General features: G+C 47.2%; 1 protein-coding gene across 1 annotated transcript in view; it reads left to right on the top strand.

The window, feature by feature from the left end:
• Window positions 1–260: 260 nt before the first annotated feature.
• The window catches only part of satb1a (SATB homeobox 1a), a 46,190-nt gene continuing 25,871 nt past the window's right edge, over window positions 261–20,579 (top strand). Inside the window, exons 1-3 of the mRNA XM_072448411.1 lie at window positions 261–449; window positions 11,043–11,154; window positions 14,616–14,974. Of these exons, the coding sequence (XP_072304512.1) occupies window positions 261–449; window positions 11,043–11,154; window positions 14,616–14,974 (660 nt within the window). The remainder of the gene's footprint in view (window positions 450–11,042; window positions 11,155–14,615; window positions 14,975–20,579) is intronic.

Raw genomic sequence — 20,579 nt, 5'->3', positions numbered from 1 at the left:
GTATGTTAGAGTTATTGTATGTTAGTTATTGTGGGCCACATCCTGTATCAGGCGTTAAACAACTCTATCATCAAATATCTTGATGAATTAATCAATGAATTAAAATGTGACTTGTTGTGAGAACATAACCGTGACATTGACCCGTTTTCTGGAAATGAAAATTTACCAAATGTGGTTTATGAAGATTTATTACAAATAATTAGACAGATCAATATGACAGTGGAATATGCAAATGAGCCGCAAACAGATGGAAACTCTAGATGTCTAAGATAAACTTCAACCAAGAAGAAATATATGTATCAAAAAAGTCTTCCTCACCTCCGCGGGTGCTCCGCCTTCAAGCTGGGGTCCTCCTCCAGAGGCCACTGGGTCCTCCTCCAGAGGCCCCTGGGAGGCCCCTGGGCCCTGGGTCCTCCTCCAGAGGCCCCTGGGAGGCCCCTGGGCCCTGGGTCCTCCTCCAGAGGCCCCTGGGAGGCCCCTGGGAGCTGGATGGTTCTTCAGTATCTTTACTGTTCCTGCACTTTTCTGCTCAAGTCACTCCTCCAGTTTGGGGGTCACTGCCCCAAGTTCTCCGGTCACTACAGCACCAGCCTGACCTCCTCCAGCTCCTCTCTGAGGCCTTGGGATTTCTCTAGTTTCTCACGTTCCTTTTCCATCTCATGAACTGCAATGTCCACCACCACAGCTTTATTTATATATATATATATATATATATATATATATATATATATATATATATATAATTACATACTATACATTACACACACTCGTAGTCATATGAGTGCATTGTACTGTATTTATGATGAATAACACACAGAACTCTTCTCAGAAGGTTTTAAAGAGCTTTAAGTATTTGCCATTGTCGTCATTGAAAATGAAGCTTTTGGGAAACTAAGAATATACAATATACTTTAAACATATTTTATCTTTGTCAGTTGTTTAGTCTGCTCTTCTCTGAGATGCTGGAGAAAGTGCGGCTGCCCTGAATACATTATATACATACATAAATACATACACTGTGAATTCATAAATATATGCATATATAAACAGACTGCACGAATACATAAATACAATTTTATCCATATATCAATATAAAATAGGAAAGAATAGAACTTATTTGCTTCACCTGCAGTCTGACTCTACAACGTCATGTGGAATGTTTTTAGACATATTTCCAATACATTTGTCTCATATTTGAACTGAATGTGCCTGATATTCTGTGTGAGACGCTTTGTCTTATATTTCACTCATATTTCACTGTGTGACTGTCCTGTCATCACTTCATCTGCTGATACTAGGCAGTTTATGAGAGCACAGTTTGTACTAGTTTGTACTACAGTTTGTACTACAGTTTGTACTACAGTTTATACTACAGTTTGTACTACAGTTTGTACTACAGTTTATACTACAGTTTATACTACAGTTTGTTCTACAGTTTGTTCTACAGTTTGTACTACAGTTTATACTACAGTTTATACTACAGTTTGTACTACAGTTTGTACTACAGTTTGTACTACAGTTTGTACTACAGTTTGTACTACAGTTTGTACTACAGTTTATACTACAGTTTATACTACAGTTTATACTACAGTTTGTACTAGTTTGTACTACAGCATGTACTACAGTTTATACTACAGTTTATACTACAGTTTGTACTAGTTTGTACTACAGTTTATACTACAGTTTGTACTACAGTTTGTACTAGTTTGTACTACAGCATGTACTACAGTTTATACTACAGTTTATACTACAGTTTGTACTACAGTTTATACTACAGTTTATACTACAGTTTGTACTACAGTTTATACTACAGTTTATACTACAGTTTGTACTAGTTTGTACTACAGCATGTACTACAGTTTATACTACAGTTTATACTACAGTTTGTACTACAGTTTATACTACAGTTTATACTACAGTTTGTACTGCAGTTTGTACTACAGTTTGTACTACAGTTTGTACTACAGTTTATACTACAGTTTGTACTGCAGTTTGTACTGCAGTTTGTACTACAGTTTGTACTAGTTTGTACTACAGTTTATACTACAGTTTATACTACAGTTTGTACTAGTTTGTACTACAGTTTGTACTACAGTTTGTACTACAGTTTGTACTACAGTTTGTACTAGTTTGTACTACAGTTTGTACTGCAGTTTGTACTACAGTTTATACTACAGTTTGTACTAGTTTGTACTACAGTTTATACTACAGTTTATACTAGAGTTTGTACTGCAGTTTATACTACAGTTTATACTACAGTTTGTTCTACAGTTTGTACTACAGTTTATACTACAGTTTATACTAGAGTTTGTACTGCAGTTTATACTACAGTTTATACTACAGTTTGTACTACAGTTTGTACTAGTTTGTACTACAGTTTGTACTGCAGTTTGTACTACAGTTTATACTACAGTGTGTACTGCAGTTTGTACTACAGTTTATACTACAGTTTGTACTGCAGTTTGTACTACAGTTTATACTACAGTTTGTACTAGTTTGTACTACAGTTTATACTACAGTTTATACTAGAGTTTGTACTGCAGTTTATACTACAGTTTATACTACAGTTTGTTCTACAGTTTGTACTACAGTTTATACTACAGTTTATACTACAGTTTGTTCTACAGTTTGTACTACAGTTTATACTACAGTTTATACTACAGTTTGTTCTACAGTTTGTACTACAGTTTATACTACAGTTTATACTAGAGTTTGTACTGCAGTTTATACTACAGTTTGTACTGCAGTTTGTACTACAGTTTATACTACAGTTTGTACTACAAGCTGCACATTCACATCTGTCAATCAACTATTTCACAATTTCAAAGTTTGATGGACATTTAGCTTTAAATGAGATGATAGTTCCATGAACGTGACTGGAGCTGTTCTCGGGCTCTGTCGGCTGCAGTACATTCAGTGTTTCACCCTGGGGTTTGTGGAGCGCTCCTGCCCCACTGCTGCTGCGAATAAATAAATAAATACATAAATGATGAAATGCATAAATAAATATATATACACAAATACATAAATGCATGAATCAGAGGGGGAAGGGCGGTGGCAGCAGCTTCTTCACAAGACGCTCCTTTTACAACTTAAAGTACCAAACACAGTGAAATGTATTAGAACGTGAAAGAAATGAAGCTCAGTGACATAAAGAAGTGTTTATTGAGGCACATTCTGTGGTGATGGTGTTTCAGGCACATGTTTTATTTATCACCCTGAGCCTCTTCTGCCTAAAGGTGTGCGCCACATTTATATTTATTAGAATATTTATGAGCACGTATTTTAGAGATCATGTTTTATCCGGGTTAGAGTGGGACAATGTCTGAGTGTTTCTGGTTCCAAACTTGCTCTACAGACAGAACGCTCCCGCTTCATCCTGTGTTTCAGAGCTCTACAGACTGTTATTAACCCTGTGAACGCTCCCGCTTCATCCTGTGTTTCAGAGCTCTACAGACTGTGTTATTAACCCTGTGAACGCTCCCGCTTCATCCTGTGTTTCAGAGCTCTACAGACTGTGTTATTAACCCTGTGAACGCTCCCGCTTCATCCTGTGTTTCAGAGCTCTACAGACTGTTATTAACCCTGTGAACGCTCCCGCTTCATCCTGTGTTTCAGAGCTCTACAGACTGTTATTAACCCTGTGAACGCTCCCGCTTCATCCTGTGTTTCAGAGCTCTACAGACTGTGTTATTAACCCTGTGAACGCTCCCGCTTCATCCTGTGTTTCAGAGCTCTACAGACTGTGTTATTAACCCTGTGAACGCTCCCGCTTCATCCTGTGTTTCAGAGCTCTACATACTGTTATTAACCCTGTGAACGCTCCCGCTTCATCCTGTGTTTCAGAGCTCTTCAGACTGTTATTAACCCTGTGAACGCTCCCGCTTCATCCTGTGTTTCAGAGCTCTACAGACTGTGTTATTAACCCTGTGAACGCTCCCGCTTCATCCTGTGTTTCAGAGCTCTACATACTGTTATTAACCCTGTGAACGCTCCCGCTTCATCCTGTGTTTCAGAGCTCTACATACTGTTATTAACCCTGTGAACGCTCCCGCTTCATCCTGTGTTTCAGAGCTCTACAGACTGTGTTATTAACCCTGTGAACGCTCCCGCTTCATCCTGTGTTTCAGAGCTCTACAGACTGTGTTATTAACCCTGTGAACGCTCCCGCTTCATCCTGTGTTTCAGAGCTCTACAGACTGTTATTAACCCTGTGAACGCTCCCGCTTCATCCTGTGTTTCAGAGCTCTACATACTGTTATTAACCCTGTGAACGCTCCCGCTTCATCCTGTGTTTCAGAGCTCTACATACTGTGTTATTAACCCTGTGAACGCTCCCGCTTCATCCTGTGTTTCAGAGCTCTACATACTGTGTTATTAACCCTGTGAACGCTCCCGCTTCATCCTGTGTTTCAGAGCTCTACAGACTGTGTTATTAACCCTGTGAACGCTCCCGCTTCATCCTGTGTTTCAGAGCTCTACAGACTGTTATTAACCCTGTGAACGCTCCCGCTTCATCCTGTGTTTCAGAGCTCTACAGACTGTGTTATTAACCCTGTGAACGCTCCCGCTTCATCCTGTGTTTCAGAGCTCTACAGACTGTGTTATTAACCCTGTGAACGCTCCCGCTTCATCCTGTGTTTCAGAGCTCTACAGACTGTTATTAACCCTGTGAACGCTCCCGCTTCATCCTGTGTTTCAGAGCTCTACAGACTGTTATTAACCCTGTGAACGCTCCCGCTTCATCCTGTGTTTCAGAGCTCTACAGACTGTTATTAACCCTGTGAACGCTCCCGCTTCATCCTGTGTTTCAGAGCTCTACATACTGTTATTAACCCTGTGAACGCTCCCGCTTCATCCTGTGTTTCAGAGCTCTACATACTGTTATTAACCCTGTGAACGCTCCCGCTTCATCCTGTGTTTCAGAGCTCTACAGACTGTGTTATTAACCCTGTGAACGCTCCCGCTTCATCCTGTGTTTCAGAGCTCTACAGACTGTGTTATTAACCCTGTGAACGCTCCCGCTTCATCCTGTGTTTCAGAGCTCTACAGACTGTGTTATTAACCCTGTGAACGCTCCCGCTTCATCCTGTGTTTCAGAGCTCTACAGACTGTGTTATTAACCCTGTGAACGCTCCCGCTTCATCCTGTGTTTCAGAGCTCTACAGACTGTGTTATTAACCCTGTGAACGCTCCCGCTTCATCCTGTGTTTCAGAGCTCTACATACTGTTATTAACCCTGTGAACGCTCCCGCTTCATCCTGTGTTTCAGAGCTCTACAGACTGTGTTATTAACCCTGTGAACGCTCCCGCTTCATCCTGTGTTTCAGAGCTCTACAGACTGTGTTATTAACCCTGTGAACGCTCCCGCTTCATCCTGTGTTTCAGAGCTCTACATACTGTTATTAACCCTGTGAACGCTCCCGCTTCATCCTGTGTTTCAGAGCTCTACAGACTGTTATTAACCCTGTGAACGCTCCCGCTTCATCCTGTGTTTCAGAGCTCTACAGACTGTGTTATTAACCCTGTGAACGCTCCCGCTTCATCCTGTGTTTCAGAGCTCTACAGACTGTTATTAACCCTGTGAACGCTCCCGCTTCATCCTGTGTTTCAGAGCTCTACAGACTGTGTTATTAACCCTGTGAACGCTCCCGCTTCATCCTGTGTTTCAGAGCTCTACAGACTGTGTTATTAACCCTGTGAACGCTCCCGCTTCATCCTGTGTTTCAGAGCTCTACAGACTGTGTTATTAACCCTGTGAACGCTCCCGCTTCATCCTGTGTTTCAGAGCTCTACATACTGTTATTAACCCTGTGAACGCTCCCGCTTCATCCTGTGTTTCAGAGCTCTACAGACTGTTATTAACCCTGTGAACGCTCCCGCTTCATCCTGTGTTTCAGAGCTCTACAGACTGTGTTATTAACCCTGTGTACGCTCCCGCTTCATCCTGTGTTTCAGAGCTCTACAGACTGTTATTAACCCTGTGAACGCTCCCGCTTCATCCTGTGTTTCAGAGCTCTACAGACTGTGTTATTAACCCTGTGAACGCTCCCGCTTCATCCTGTGTTTCAGAGCTCTACAGACTGTGTTATTAACCCTGTGAACGCTCCCGCTTCATCCTGTGTTTCAGAGCTCTACATACTGTTATTAACCCTGTGAACGCTCCCGCTTCATCCTGTGTTTCAGAGCTCTACAGACTGTGTTATTAACCCTGTGAACGCTCCCGCTTCATCCTGTGTTTCAGAGCTCTACAGACTGTGTTATTAACCCTGTGAACGCTCCCGCTTCATCCTGTGTTTCAGAGCTCTACATACTGTTATTAACCCTGTGAACGCTCCCGCTTCATCCTGTGTTTCAGAGCTCTACAGACTGTGTTATTAACCCTGTGAACGCTCCCGCTTCATCCTGTGTTTCAGAGCTCTACAGACTGTGTTATTAACCCTGTGAACGCTCCCGCTTCATCCTGTGTTTCAGAGCTCTACAGACTGTTATTAACCCTGTGAACGCTCCCGCTTCATCCTGTGTTTCAGAGCTCTACAGACTGTGTTATTAACCCTGTGAACGCTCCCGCTTCATCCTGTGTTTCAGAGCTCTACAGACTGTTATTAACCCTGTGAACGCTCCCGCTTCATCCTGTGTTTCAGAGCTCTACAGACTGTTATTAACCCTGTGAACGCTCCCGCTTCATCCTGTGTTTCAGAGCTCTACAGACTGTGTTATTAACCCTGTGAACGCTCCCGCTTCATCCTGTGTTTCAGAGCTCTACATACTGTTATTAACCCTGTGAACGCTCCCGCTTCATCCTGTGTTTCAGAGCTCTTCAGACTGTTATTAACCCTGTGAACGCTCCCGCTTCATCCTGTGTTTCAGAGCTCTACAGACTGTGTTATTAACCCTGTGAACGCTCCCGCTTCATCCTGTGTTTCAGAGCTCTACAGACTGTTATTAACCCTGTGAACGCTCCCGCTTCATCCTGTGTTTCAGAGCTCTACATACTGTTATTAACCCTGTGAACGCTCCCGCTTCATCCTGTGTTTCAGAGCTCTACAGACTGTGTTATTAACCCTGTGAACGCTCCCGCTTCATCCTGTGTTTCAGAGCTCTACATACTGTTATTAACCCTGTGAACGCTCCCGCTTCATCCTGTGTTTCAGAGCTCTACATACTGTGTTATTAACCCTGTGAACGCTCCCGCTTCATCCTGTGTTTCAGAGCTCTACAGACTGTGTTATTAACCCTGTGAACGCTCCCGCTTCATCCTGTGTTTCAGAGCTCTACAGACTGTGTTATTAACCCTGTGAACGCTCCCGCTTCATCCTGTGTTTCAGAGCTCTACAGACTGTGTTATTAACCCTGTGAACGCTCCCGCTTCATCCTGTGTTTCAGAGCTCTACAGACTGTTATTAACCCTGTGAACGCTCCCGCTTCATCCTGTGTTTCAGAGCTCTACAGACTGTTATTAATCCTGTGAACGCTCCCGCTTCATCCTGTGTTTCAGAGCTCTACAGACTGTGTTATTAACCCTGTGAACGCTCCCGCTTCATCCTGTGTTTCAGAGCTCTACATACTGTTATTAACCCTGTGAACGCTCCCGCTTCATCCTGTGTTTCAGAGCTCTACAGACTGTTATTAACCCTGTGAACGCTCCCGCTTCATCCTGTGTTTCAGAGCTCTACAGACTGTGTTATTAACCCTGTGAACGCTCCCGCTTCATCCTGTGTTTCAGAGCTCTACAGACTGTGTTATTAACCCTGTGAACGCTCCCGCTTCATCCTGTGTTTCAGAGCTCTACAGACTGTGTTATTAACCCTGTGAACGCTCCCGCTTCATCCTGTGTTTCAGAGCTCTACAGACTGTGTTATTAACCCTGTGAACGCTCCCGCTTCATCCTGTGTTTCAGAGCTCTACAGACTGTGTTATTAACCCTGTGAACGCTCCCGCTTCATCCTGTATTTCAGAGCTCTACAGACTGTGTTATTAACCCTGTGAACGCTCCCGCTTCATCCTGTGTTTCAGAGCTCTACAGACTGTGTTATTAACCCTGTGAACGCTCCCGCTTCATCCTGTGTTTCAGAGCTCTACAGACTGTTATTAACCCTGTGAACGCTCCCGCTTCATCCTGTGTTTCAGAGCTCTACAGACTGTGTTATTAACCCTGTGAACGCTCCCGCTTCATCCTGTGTTTCAGAGCTCTACAGACTGTGTTATTAACCCTGTGAACGCTCCCGCTTCATCCTGTGTTTCAGAGCTCTACATACTGTTATTAACCCTGTGAACGCTCCCGCTTCATCCTGTGTTTCAGAGCTCTACAGACTGTGTTATTAACCCTGTGAACGCTCCCGCTTCATCCTGTGTTTCAGAGCTCTACAGACTGTGTTATTAACCCTGTGAACGCTCCCGCTTCATCCTGTGTTTCAGAGCTCTACATACTGTTATTAACCCTGTGAACGCTCCCGCTTCATCCTGTGTTTCAGAGCTCTACAGACTGTGTTATTAACCCTGTGAACGCTCCCGCTTCATCCTGTGTTTCAGAGCTCTACAGACTGTGTTATTAACCCTGTGAACGCTCCCGCTTCATCCTGTGTTTCAGAGCTCTACAGACTGTGTTATTAACCCTGTGAACGCTCCCGCTTCATCCTGTGTTTCAGAGCTCTACAGACTGTTATTAACCCTGTGAACGCTCCCGCTTCATCCTGTGTTTCAGAGCTCTACAGACTGTTATTAACCCTGTGAACGCTCCCGCTTCATCCTGTGTTTCAGAGCTCTACAGACTGTGTTATTAACCCTGTGAACGCTCCCGCTTCATCCTGTGTTTCAGAGCTCTACATACTGTTATTAACCCTGTGAACGCTCCCGCTTCATCCTGTGTTTCAGAGCTCTACAGACTGTGTTATTAACCCTGTGAACGCTCCCGCTTCATCCTGTGTTTCAGAGCTCTACATACTGTTATTAACCCTGTGAACGCTCCCGCTTCATCCTGTGTTTCAGAGCTCTACAGACTGTTATTAACCCTGTGAACGCTCCCGCTTCATCCTGTGTTTCAGAGCTCTACATACTGTTATTAACCCTGTGAACGCTCCCGCTTCATCCTGTGTTTCAGAGCTCTACATACTGTTATTAACCCTGTGAACGCTCCCGCTTCATCCTGTGTTTCAGAGCTCTACAGACTGTGTTATTAACCCTGTGAACGCTCCCGCTTCATCCTGTGTTTCAGAGCTCTACAGACTGTTATTAACCCTGTGAACGCTCCCGCTTCATCCTGTGTTTCAGAGCTCTACAGACTGTGTTATTAACCCTGTGAACGCTCCCGCTTCATCCTGTGTTTCAGAGCTCTACAGACTGTGTTATTAACCCTGTGAACGCTCCCGCTTCATCCTGTGTTTCAGAGCTCTACAGACTGTGTTATTAACCCTGTGAACGCTCCCGCTTCATCCTGTGTTTCAGAGCTCTACAGACTGTGTTATTAACCCTGTGAACGCTCCCGCTTCATCCTGTGTTTCAGAGCTCTACAGACTGTGTTATTAACCCTGTGAACGCTCCCGCTTCATCCTGTGTTTCAGAGCTCTACAGACTGTGTTATTAACCCTGTGAACGCTCCCGCTTCATCCTGTATTTCAGAGCTCTACAGACTGTGTTATTAACCCTGTGAACGCTCCCGCTTCATCCTGTGTTTCAGAGCTCTACAGACTGTGTTATTAACCCTGTGAACGCTCCCGCTTCATCCTGTGTTTCAGAGCTCTACAGACTGTTATTAACCCTGTGAACGCTCCCGCTTCATCCTGTGTTTCAGAGCTCTACAGACTGTGTTATTAACCCTGTGAACGCTCCCGCTTCATCCTGTGTTTCAGAGCTCTACAGACTGTGTTATTAACCCTGTGAACGCTCCCGCTTCATCCTGTGTTTCAGAGCTCTACATACTGTTATTAACCCTGTGAACGCTCCCGCTTCATCCTGTGTTTCAGAGCTCTACAGACTGTGTTATTAACCCTGTGAACGCTCCCGCTTCATCCTGTGTTTCAGAGCTCTACAGACTGTGTTATTAACCCTGTGAACGCTCCCGCTTCATCCTGTGTTTCAGAGCTCTACAGACTGTGTTATTAACCCTGTGAACGCTCCCGCTTCATCCTGTGTTTCAGAGCTCTACAGACTGTGTTATTAACCCTGTGAACGCTCCCGCTTCATCCTGTGTTTCAGAGCTCTACAGACTGTGTTATTAACCCTGTGAACGCTCCCGCTTCATCCTGTGTTTCAGAGCTCTACAGACTGTTATTAACCCTGTGAACGCTCCCGCTTCATCCTGTGTTTCAGAGCTCTACAGACTGTGTTATTAACCCTGTGAACGCTCCCGCTTCATCCTGTGTTTCAGAGCTCTACAGACTGTTATTAACCCTGTGAACGCTCCCGCTTCATCCTGTGTTTTAGAGCTCTACAGACTGTTATTAACCCTGTGAACGCTCCCGCTTCATCCTGTGTTTCAGAGCTCTACAGACTGTGTTATTAACCCTGTGAACGCTCCCGCTTCATCCTGTGTTTCAGAGCTCTACAGACTGTGTTATTAACCCTGTGTACGCTCCCGCTTCATCCTGTGTTTCAGAGCTCTACAGACTGTGTTATTAACCCTGTGAACGCTCCCGCTTCATCCTGTGTTTCAGAGCTCTATAGACTGTGTTCTTGTGTTTCAGAGCTCTATAGACTGTGTTCTTGTGTTTCAGAGCTCTATAGACTGTGTTCTTGTGTTTCAGAGCTCTACAGACTGTGTTCTTGTGTTTCAGAGCTCTACAGACTGTGTTCTTGTGTTTCAGAGCTCTATAGACTGTGTTCTTGTGTTTCAGAGCTCTATAGACTGTGTTCTTGTGTTTCAGAGCTCTACAGACTGTGTTCTTGTGTTTCAGAGCTCTTTAGACTGTGTTCTTGTGTTTCAGAGCTCTATAGACTGTGTTCTTGTGTTTCAGAGCTCTACAGACTGTGTTCTTGTGTTTCAGAGCTCTACAGACTGTGTTCTTGTGTTTCAGAGCTCTACAGACTGTGTTCTTGTGTTTCAGAGCATGATCTCGTCCATCGTGAACAGCACTTATTATGCAAATGTCTCCGCCTCTAAGTGTCATGACTTTGGACGTTGGTACAAACAGTTCAAAAAGGCAAAGTTTCTCAAAGGTGAGTCACAAGTCGTATCTTATGTTGTTGTGTTTAAAACTCGATTCAAAAGCTTTTCCACTGGAAATCGACTTGAAGTCGGTAGAAGACCGAGTACATTTTATTTGGTGATTCTGTCTAATTCCGATGACTTGTCTTCCAAAAAAGAAACGCTTGTCTTTGACAACAATTTTAAAAAGTACAAACAAATTGACAATGTGGTTAAAGCAAGTTCTGATCAGTTATGTCTTTTAGCTAAAGTCGAGCCTTTTTTAAATCGCCCGCCCTTGAAAGGACGATTCATGAGCCCCCAACATGATCCCCCGACATGAGCCCCCGACATGATCCCCCGACATGATCCCCCGACATGAGCCCCCCGACATGATCCCCCCGACATGAGCCCCCGACATGATCCCCCGACATGATCCCCCGACATGAGCCCCCGACATGATCCCCCGACATGATCCCCTGACATGAGCCCCCGACATGATCCCCCGACATGAGCCCCCCGACATGAGCCCCCGACATGAGCCCCCCCGACATGAGCCCCCGACATGATCCCCCGACATGAGCCCCCCGACATGAGCCCCCCGACATGAGCCCCCGACATGATCCCCCGACATGATCCCCCCGACATGAGCCCCCCGACATGAGCCCCCGACATGAGCCCCCGACATGATCCCCCGACATGATCCCCGACATGATCCCCCGACATGATCCCCCGACATGAGCCCCCGACATGAGCCCCCCCGACATGAGCCCCCCGACATGAGCCCCCGACATGAGCCCCCCGACATGAGCCCCCGACATGAGCCCCCCCGACATGAGCCCCCGACACGAGCCCCCCGACAGGGGCCCCCCGACATGAGCCCCCGACATGAGCCCCCGACATGAGCCCCCCTGACATGAGCCCCCCCTGACATGAGCCCCCCCCGACATGAGCCCCCCGACATGATCCCCCCCGACATGAGCCCCCGACATGAGCCCCCCGACATGAGCCCCCCGACATGAGCCCCCCGACATGAGCCCCCCCGACATGAGCCCCCCCCGACATGAGCCCCCCGACATGAGCCCCCCGACATGAGCCCCCCGACAGGAGCCTCCCGACATGAGCCCCCCGACATGAGCCCCCCGACAGGAGCCCCCCGACAGGAGCCCCCGACAGGAGCCCCCGACCTGAGCCCCCGACATGATTCCCCGACATGAGCCCCCGACATGAGCCCCCCGACAGGAGCCCCCGACCTGAGCCCCCCGACATGAGCCCCCGACATGAGCCCCCGACATGAGCCCCCCCGACATGAGCCCCCCGACATGAGCCCCCCGACAGGAGCCCCCCCGAACATGAGCCCCCCCGACATGAGCCTCCCGACATGAGCCCCCCGACATGAGCCCCCCGACATGAGCCCCCGACATGAGCCCCCGACAGGAGCCCCCCCCAACAGGAGCCTCCCGACATGAGCCCCCCCAACATGATTCCCCGACATGAGCCCCCGACATGAGCCCCCCCCCGACATGAGCCCCCCCGACATGAGCCCCGCGACATGAGCCCCCCCGACATGATCCCCCCGACATGAGCCCCCGACATGAGCCCCCCGACATGAGCCCCCCGACATGAGCCCCCCCGACATGAGCCCCCCGACATGAGCCCCCGACATGAGCCCCCCCGACATGATCCCCCCGACATGAGCCCCCCCGACATGATCCCCCCGACATGAGCCCCCCGACATGAGCCCCCGACATGAGCCCCCCGACATGAGCCCCCCGACATGAGCCCCCGACATGAGCCCCCCGACATGAGCCCCCCGACATGAGCCCCCCGACAGGAGCCTCCCGACATGAGCCCCCCCAACATGATTCCCCGACATGAGCCCCCGACATGAGCCCCCGACATGAGCCCCCGACATGAGCCCCCCGACATGAGCCCCCGACAGGAGCCTCCCAACAGGAGCCTCCCGACATGAGCCCCCCCAACATGATTCCCCGACATGAGCCCCCGACATGAGCCCCCCCGACATGAGCCCCCCCGACATGAGCCCCGCGACATGAGCCCCCCCGACATGATCCCCCCGACATGAGCCCCCCGACATGAGCCCCCGACATGAGCCCCCCCGACATGAGCCCCCCGACATGAGCCCCCGACATGAGCCCCCCCAACATGATTCCCCGACATGAGCCCCCGACATGAGCCCCCCCCCGACATGAGCCCCCCGACATGAGCCCCCGACATGAGCCCCCCCGACATGAGCCCCCCCGACATGAGCCCCCCCGACATGAGATTCCCCGACATGAGCCCCCGACATGAGCCCCCCCGACATGAGCCCCCCCGACATGAGCCCCCGACATGAGCCCCCCCGACATGAGCCCCCCCGACATGAGCTCCCCCGACATGAGCCCCCGACATGAGCCCCCCGACATGAGCCCCCGACATGATCCCCCCGACATGAGCCCCCGACATGAGCCCCCGACATGAGCCCCCGACATGAGCCACCCGACATGAGCCCCCCGACATGAGCCCCCCCGACATGAGCCCCCCCGACATGAGCCCCCCCGACATGAGCCCCCCGACATGAGCCCCCCCGACATGAGCCCCCCTACATGAGCCCCCGACATGAGCCCCCCGACATGAGCCCCCCCGACATGAGCCCCCGACATGAGCCCCCCGACATGAGCCCCCGACATGAGCCCCCCCGACATGAGCCCCCGACATGAGCCCCCCGACATGAGCCCCCCGACATGAGCCCCCCGACATGAGCCCCCCGACATGAGCCCCCGACATGAGCCCCCGACATGAGCCCCCGACATGAGCCCCCGACATGAGCCCCCCGACATGAGCCCCCCGACATGAGCCCCCCGACATGAGCCCCCGACATGAGCCCCGACATCTGGGCCGGTCTGTACCAGATCCTTTCTGTTGTTTGGATCAGATCTAGTCCCACTTCAGCACCTGCAGCACCTGCAGCACCTGCAGCACCTGCAGCACACTAACACTATCTTCTTGAATAATTGATTAAGCCCTAAAAAGCAAATTAGTTTTCCAATGAGCCAAAACAACACAATTCTTCTTTTTTATTTCATTCTTGGTGACTTCCTGTTCAGAGAAACGCTGCCTCTTGTCGTCCTCTGTAAACACTGTGTGAGGAGACTTGACACGTGAAACGCTGCTTTTCCGAGCCGTTGGCACAGGCTCATAATCACCACATCTGGTGGAAACATATAGAACATTATGTTAATAAATGAGGCCCAGTGACTTTGACTCATGTCAGAGACGATGACTTGAAGGTGTGAAATACTCTCGTGTCAAAGTGACTGACTCTTTCCTCTGTTTGTTTCAGAAGTGGAAATGCTCAGTGACCCGGCCCAGCCCCTCCCCCTCCCCACAGCCCCGCCCCTCCCCACAGCCCCGCCCCCTGATCAGCTGAGCCCTGTGTTTTCTCTCGGGAAGCCCCTTTGTGCTCCCCCCTCCCTCCCTGTGCGGCCCCCAGCACTGACCCCCACCCCCCCTCTCCACCCTCAGCTGGTCATGGCTCAGCTCCTCCAGCAGCAGTATGGGTTAGGGTCAGAGTTCACGCCGGCCCCGCCTCCGCACTTCCTCAACCATCCCCCTGTCAGCAGCAGCAGGGGGCCCACCAAGCCCAGGGTCCTGGAGACACAAGGGCCCGCTGCGCCCCAGTGTGGCCCCACGGAGAGTCTTTCAGCCGGGCCTCAGAACCAGAGCGCCGCCTCCACGTTTGGAGGGGGTGGGGATGTGCCCTTTGCCATCTACCACAATGTGAGGGAGGAGCTGAAAAGGGCGGGCGTGTCCCAGGCCGTGTTCGCCCGTGTGGCCTTCAACAGGACGCAGGTACACGCTCGTATCATCACTACCTTTATTTGTCCCACAGAGGGGAAATTCCAGTGTTGCAACTCAGATCAGGCACAGAAACACAGATTAGAAACAGCAGTGGAATAATAAAAAAAAACTTCCTTGCACTTAAATCTGTATAAATATATTTAGTATTTATACAGATTCAGTATTGAACATGACAACAGCAGTATTGCCCATGGCAACAACAGTATTGCACATGACAACAGCAGTATTGCACATGACAGCAGTATTGCCCATGGCAACAACAGTATTGCACATGACAACAGCAGTATTGCACATGACAACAGCAGTATTGCACATGACAGCAGTATTGCACATGACAACAACAGTATTGCACATGACAACAGTATTGCACATGGCGACGGCAGTATTGCACATGAGTATTGCACATGGCGACGGCAGTATTGCACATAATGATAACAGTATTGCGCATGATAACAGTATTGCACTTGACAACAGTATTGCAAATGATAATAGTATTGCACGTGACGGCAGTATTGCACGTGACGGCAGTATTGCACATGACAGCAGTATTGCACATGACAGCAGTATTGCACATGATGACAACAGTATTGCACATGACGACAACAGTATTGCACATGACAGTATTGCACATGACAGTATTGCACATGACAGTATTGCACATGACGGTATTGCACATGACAACAGTATTGCACATGACAACAGTATTGCACATGACGACAGTATTGCACATGACGACAGTATTGCACATGACGACAGTATTGCACATGACGCCAGTATTGCACATGATGACGCCAGTATTGCACATGACGACAACATTATTGCACATGACAGTATTGCACATGACAGTATTGCACATGATAACAGTATTGCACATGACGACAGTATTGCACATGACGACAGTATTGCACATGACAACAGTATTGCACATGACAGTATTGCACATGACGGTATTGCACATGATAACAACAGTATTGCACATGATAACAGTATTGCACATGATAACAGTATTGCATATGATAACAGTATTGCACATAACAACAGTATTGCACATCCTGAGGTGAGGGGCCCCTCACCTCAGGAGCCCCTCACCCGAGGAGCCCCTCACCTGAGGAGCCCCTCACCTCAGGAGCCACTCACCTCAGGAGCCACTCACCTCAGGAGCCCCTCACCTGAGGAGCCCCTCACCTGAGGAGCCCCTCACCTGAGGAGCCACTCACCTGAGGAACCACTCACCTATGGAGCCCCTCACCTGAGGAGCCCATCGCCCTGAGGAGACCCTCGCCCTGAGGAGCCCCTCACCTCAGGAGCCCCTCACCTCAGGAGCCCCTCACCTCAGGAGCCCCTCACCTGAGGAGTCCCTCACCTGAGGAGTCCTTTGCTTTTTCTCCATGACGTCAGCTGAAAAAAAGGGGGGGGGGGATCATTGAGGTAGAGAGTTCAGCAGGATGACCGCTGCAGGGAGGAAGCTTTTCCTGAACCTGCTGGTCCGGGAACGGAGCACCCTGTAGCGCCTCCCGGAGGGGAGGAGGGCAAACAGTTTGTGGCTGGGGTGAGAGCTGTCTCTGACGATGCTGCGCGCCCTCCGCAGGCACCTCTTGCTCTGGACAGTCTCAATGGAAGGAACCTGTGATGCGTTGGGCGGTTTTCACCACCCTCTGGAGTGACTTCCGGTCCGCAGCAGAGCAGCTGCCACACCATCATTACCAAACTGAGACACAGTTGGTAAGGATGCTCTCGATGGTGCAGCGGTAAAAGTTCACCAAGAACAGAAGAGACAGATGGGCCTTCTTCAACCTCCTCAGGAAGAAGAGACGCTGGTGTGCCTTCTTGACCAGGGTTGAGGTGTTGAGAGACCAAGAGAGATCCTCGGAGATGTGGACACCCAGGAACTTGAAGCTGGTGACACGCTCAACCTCCGTCCCGTCGATAAGGATGGGGGTGTGTGTGCAACTCTTCTTCCTGAAGTCCACCATGAGCTCTTTGGTCTTCTTGGTATTGAGAGCCAGGTTGTTGGCGGCGCACCACTCTGCCAGATGCTGAACCTCTTTTCTATACGCCATCTCATCGTTGTTGCTGATGAGGCCAACCACCGTTGTGTCGTCTGCAAACTTGACAATGGTGTTAGAACCATGTACAGGTGTGCAGTCGTGGGTGAAGAGGGAGTAGAGGAGAGGACGCCGGTGTTCAGGATGAGTGTAGAGGAGGTGTGGTTTTCCAGCCTAACAAACTGGGGTCTGTTGGTTAGAAAGTCCAGAACCCAGTTGCAGAGGGAAGCATCGATACCCAGGTCGCTGAGTTTGGTCATCAGTTTGGAGGGGATGATGGTGTTGAATGCTGAGCTAAAGTCAATGAACAGCATTCTCACATAGGTGTTGTTATTCTCCAGGTGAGCAAGGGCGGAGTGTAGTGCCGTAGAGATGGCATCCTCCGTGCTCCTATTCTGGCGGTAGGCAAATTGGAAGGGGTCCAGTGTGGGTGGTAGGCAGGTTTTGAGGTGAGCCAGGACCAGCCTCTCGAAGCACTTCATGATGGTGGGGGTGAGTGCAACAGGGCGGAAGTCGTTGAGGCTCTCAGCTTTGGAATGTTTTGGCACTGGCACGATGGAGGTGGTTTTGAAGCATGTGGGGACAGCTGCTTGGGCCAGTGACAGGTTGAAAATGTCAGTCAAGACCCCAGCTAGCTGCCCAGCACAGGTCCTGAGCACACGTCCAGGGATGCCATCGGGGCCAGCAGCTTTACGTGCATTGGTCCTACTCAGTGCAGCAGATACGTCGGTGAGGGAGAGTGTGAGGGGTTGGTGTCCTGTCGTGAGCACAGCCTTGATGGCTGGCTCCTGGTTATCCCTCTCAAAGCGAGCATAAAAGCTGTTAAGCTCGTCCAGGAAGGAGGCGTCGTTGGATGTTGGGGTGGTGTTGGTGGGTTTGTAGCAAGCCCCCGGAAGCCAAGATGGCCGCCATTGAAACCTATGGAGCTGCTCATTGGCGCATGGTTCCAAAAAAGTGTTTTAGTTCCGCATTACTTCCTGTATACTGGTATATCTCCTCCCACTTTTGTGACGTCATCGCCGTGAGGCTTTGGCGTCGGGAGCGCGCACGTCACAGCAGCGTGAACGACTGAGAAGAGTCAACACGGACTTTTGGAATAATTCGGCTTGAAATAGTCTGTTTACGTAACGTATAATGATGGATTGTTATGTCCATCTATAAATATACATGTATCATGATGTAAAGCTCTGATATTTAAGAGAATTATAAAGAAGTGTTAAGATAAAAAGTCTGGTTTAATGACAATAAATTACATTTAGAGGTGGAATAACGTCCTCATCATTTTCTGTAGTTTTTGGTTTGGGTATTTATTTTGTTATCAACTTTTCAGTTATTTATTTACATAATATAATTTGGCCAATATGCATTTTTTTTAATCAGATGAGAAGAAATATAAAATATAATCATCAATTCTGTTACATAATTGAGTTAAGAAGTATTTAATTATATTCAGTTTCCTTTTGTGTCGTTTTTTTATCATGTCAATCTTTAATAAATACAAAACACATTTGTTTATTAATGTATTTAATAAGAATAATGAACATGAATGAACTTGTTCAATAAATGCAAATTTGATTATAACTACAAATTGTAGCTTTAAAACTCAACTAAAACTGGCTAAAATCAATTTATCATGAGTTTTAAAGCTACAATGTGGGAGTCCCTTATTAAGGAGTTTTGGAGTCTGTGTAATGTTCATTATTATTATCATTAATAGAATCAGAAAATGTATTGCCATTGTCAAAGAACAGAATTCACAAACCGTGGAACTTGCTTTGGTGATTCAGTGCAACATAAAAATAGTAACAATGATAAAACAACCTGTATAAGTCAAATAGAACAAACTGAATAAGATAAGATATTCCTTTATTGTCCACACATGAGGAAATGTCGTTGTTGCAACGCAGTAGATCCAGAGGAAAAGGACAGAAAACTTATAGGAAGTTTAAAAAACACTCTTAATAGATCGATCTTAATAGAAGAACTCTTATAAACAAAAACTCCTATAGACAGAACCTCTCATACCTTAATAAGGAATGGAGGGGGGAAATAAAGATAAAGATAAAATAAAAACAGCGTAAGACAAAATAATACTAATAATAATGGTAAAATAAACACTCTTTTTACATCAGTTATATGCACATGAATGTGACATTATTGCGTTAATTACTGAATATCTCAGTATTTAACAAGACTTTGTTTCCATGGCTACGCAGTCTTCTGTACTTCAGTAACTCCTCCGTTCAGCTCCATCGTTTGACTGAGAGACAAACAGAACATGTCACAGCTTTAGATTATACAAGTCATATAACATACACTTCACATGTTTAGATTATACAAGTCACATAACATACACTTCACATGTTTAGATTATACAAGTCATATAACATACACTTCACATGTTTTAGATTATACAAGTCATATAACATACACTTCACATGTTTAGATTATACAAGTCATATAACATACACTTCACATGTTTAGATTATACAAGTCATATAACATACACTTCACATGTTTAGATTATACAAGTCATATAACATACACTTCACATGTTTAGATTATACAAGTCATATAACATACACTTCACATGTTTAGATTATACAAGTCATATAACATACACTTCACATGTTTGTCCTGAAGCTGCTTCACAGACACATGTGACACAGGAGTGTCTTTTGAAGAACAATTATCATTTAGTTTTTTTGGTCATAACAAAACAGACATTTTAAAAATTCAAAATACTGATTCTACACTGTTTACTTTTAGTCAAGGCAGAAGTTATTAAAATACCTTTTGCTTTGGAGTCGTCAGGAGTTTACTTGAGATGACTCTGTGTCTGCAGTGACCTGTAGTGACCTGTAGTGACCTGCAGTGACCTGCAGTGACCTGCAGTGACCTGCAGTGACCTTTAGAGCTCTGGTCAGCACAGACAGACTAAACTCACTGGTCAGCACTGAAGATGAGAAAGATGCTCATTAGAACATTGATATATTATGTACATTTAACAGAGAAAAGCTGGAATATGTTATTGACAGTTTTACATTTCGCTCTGTAACACAAAAGTTCCTCTTTTCACATTAATTTTTAAAGCTAGAACCAAAAGTCATTTATTTATGCATAAGTTTAAACCTTAGAAGTTAGAACATAACTCACATGTTTGCTAAATCTCTACATATTCCATGGAAGTAAATCCATGACATTCCTATAGAAAACACGCGTGTGCTTTGCTGTTTAAACACTTCATTATTAAATATGTAATAAAACCTCAAATGTGGTCTCAGCCCCTGTAAGTACAGCACTGTCACTTTTACATACCTTTACATTTATATGTGTAAGATATGACCCATTTCAGCAGGTTATATTTGAATTATTTGTAGTTTTTGATTGCACATCATACAAACATCACTTTATTTCCCTTCTTTCTCTAGTTTTCCTTGATCTGTGCATAACCTCTTGTCTCTTAGAACATTTAGTAAGAGAAATAATTAGTTATTTATTTGCAGAAGCACGAGCCATCACGACGTGTTGTTGCATCTTTGTGTAGCTAA

This window comes from Eucyclogobius newberryi, unplaced genomic scaffold, assembly GCF_026437365.1.
Source record: "Eucyclogobius newberryi isolate DKJ021-1_F unplaced genomic scaffold, fEucNew1.0.hap1 SCAF_16, whole genome shotgun sequence".
Classification (NCBI taxonomy): domain Eukaryota; kingdom Metazoa; phylum Chordata; class Actinopteri; order Gobiiformes; family Gobiidae; genus Eucyclogobius; species Eucyclogobius newberryi.
The sequence above is the reverse complement of the archived record's forward strand: the minus strand, read 5'-3'. Positions and strand labels throughout refer to the sequence as shown.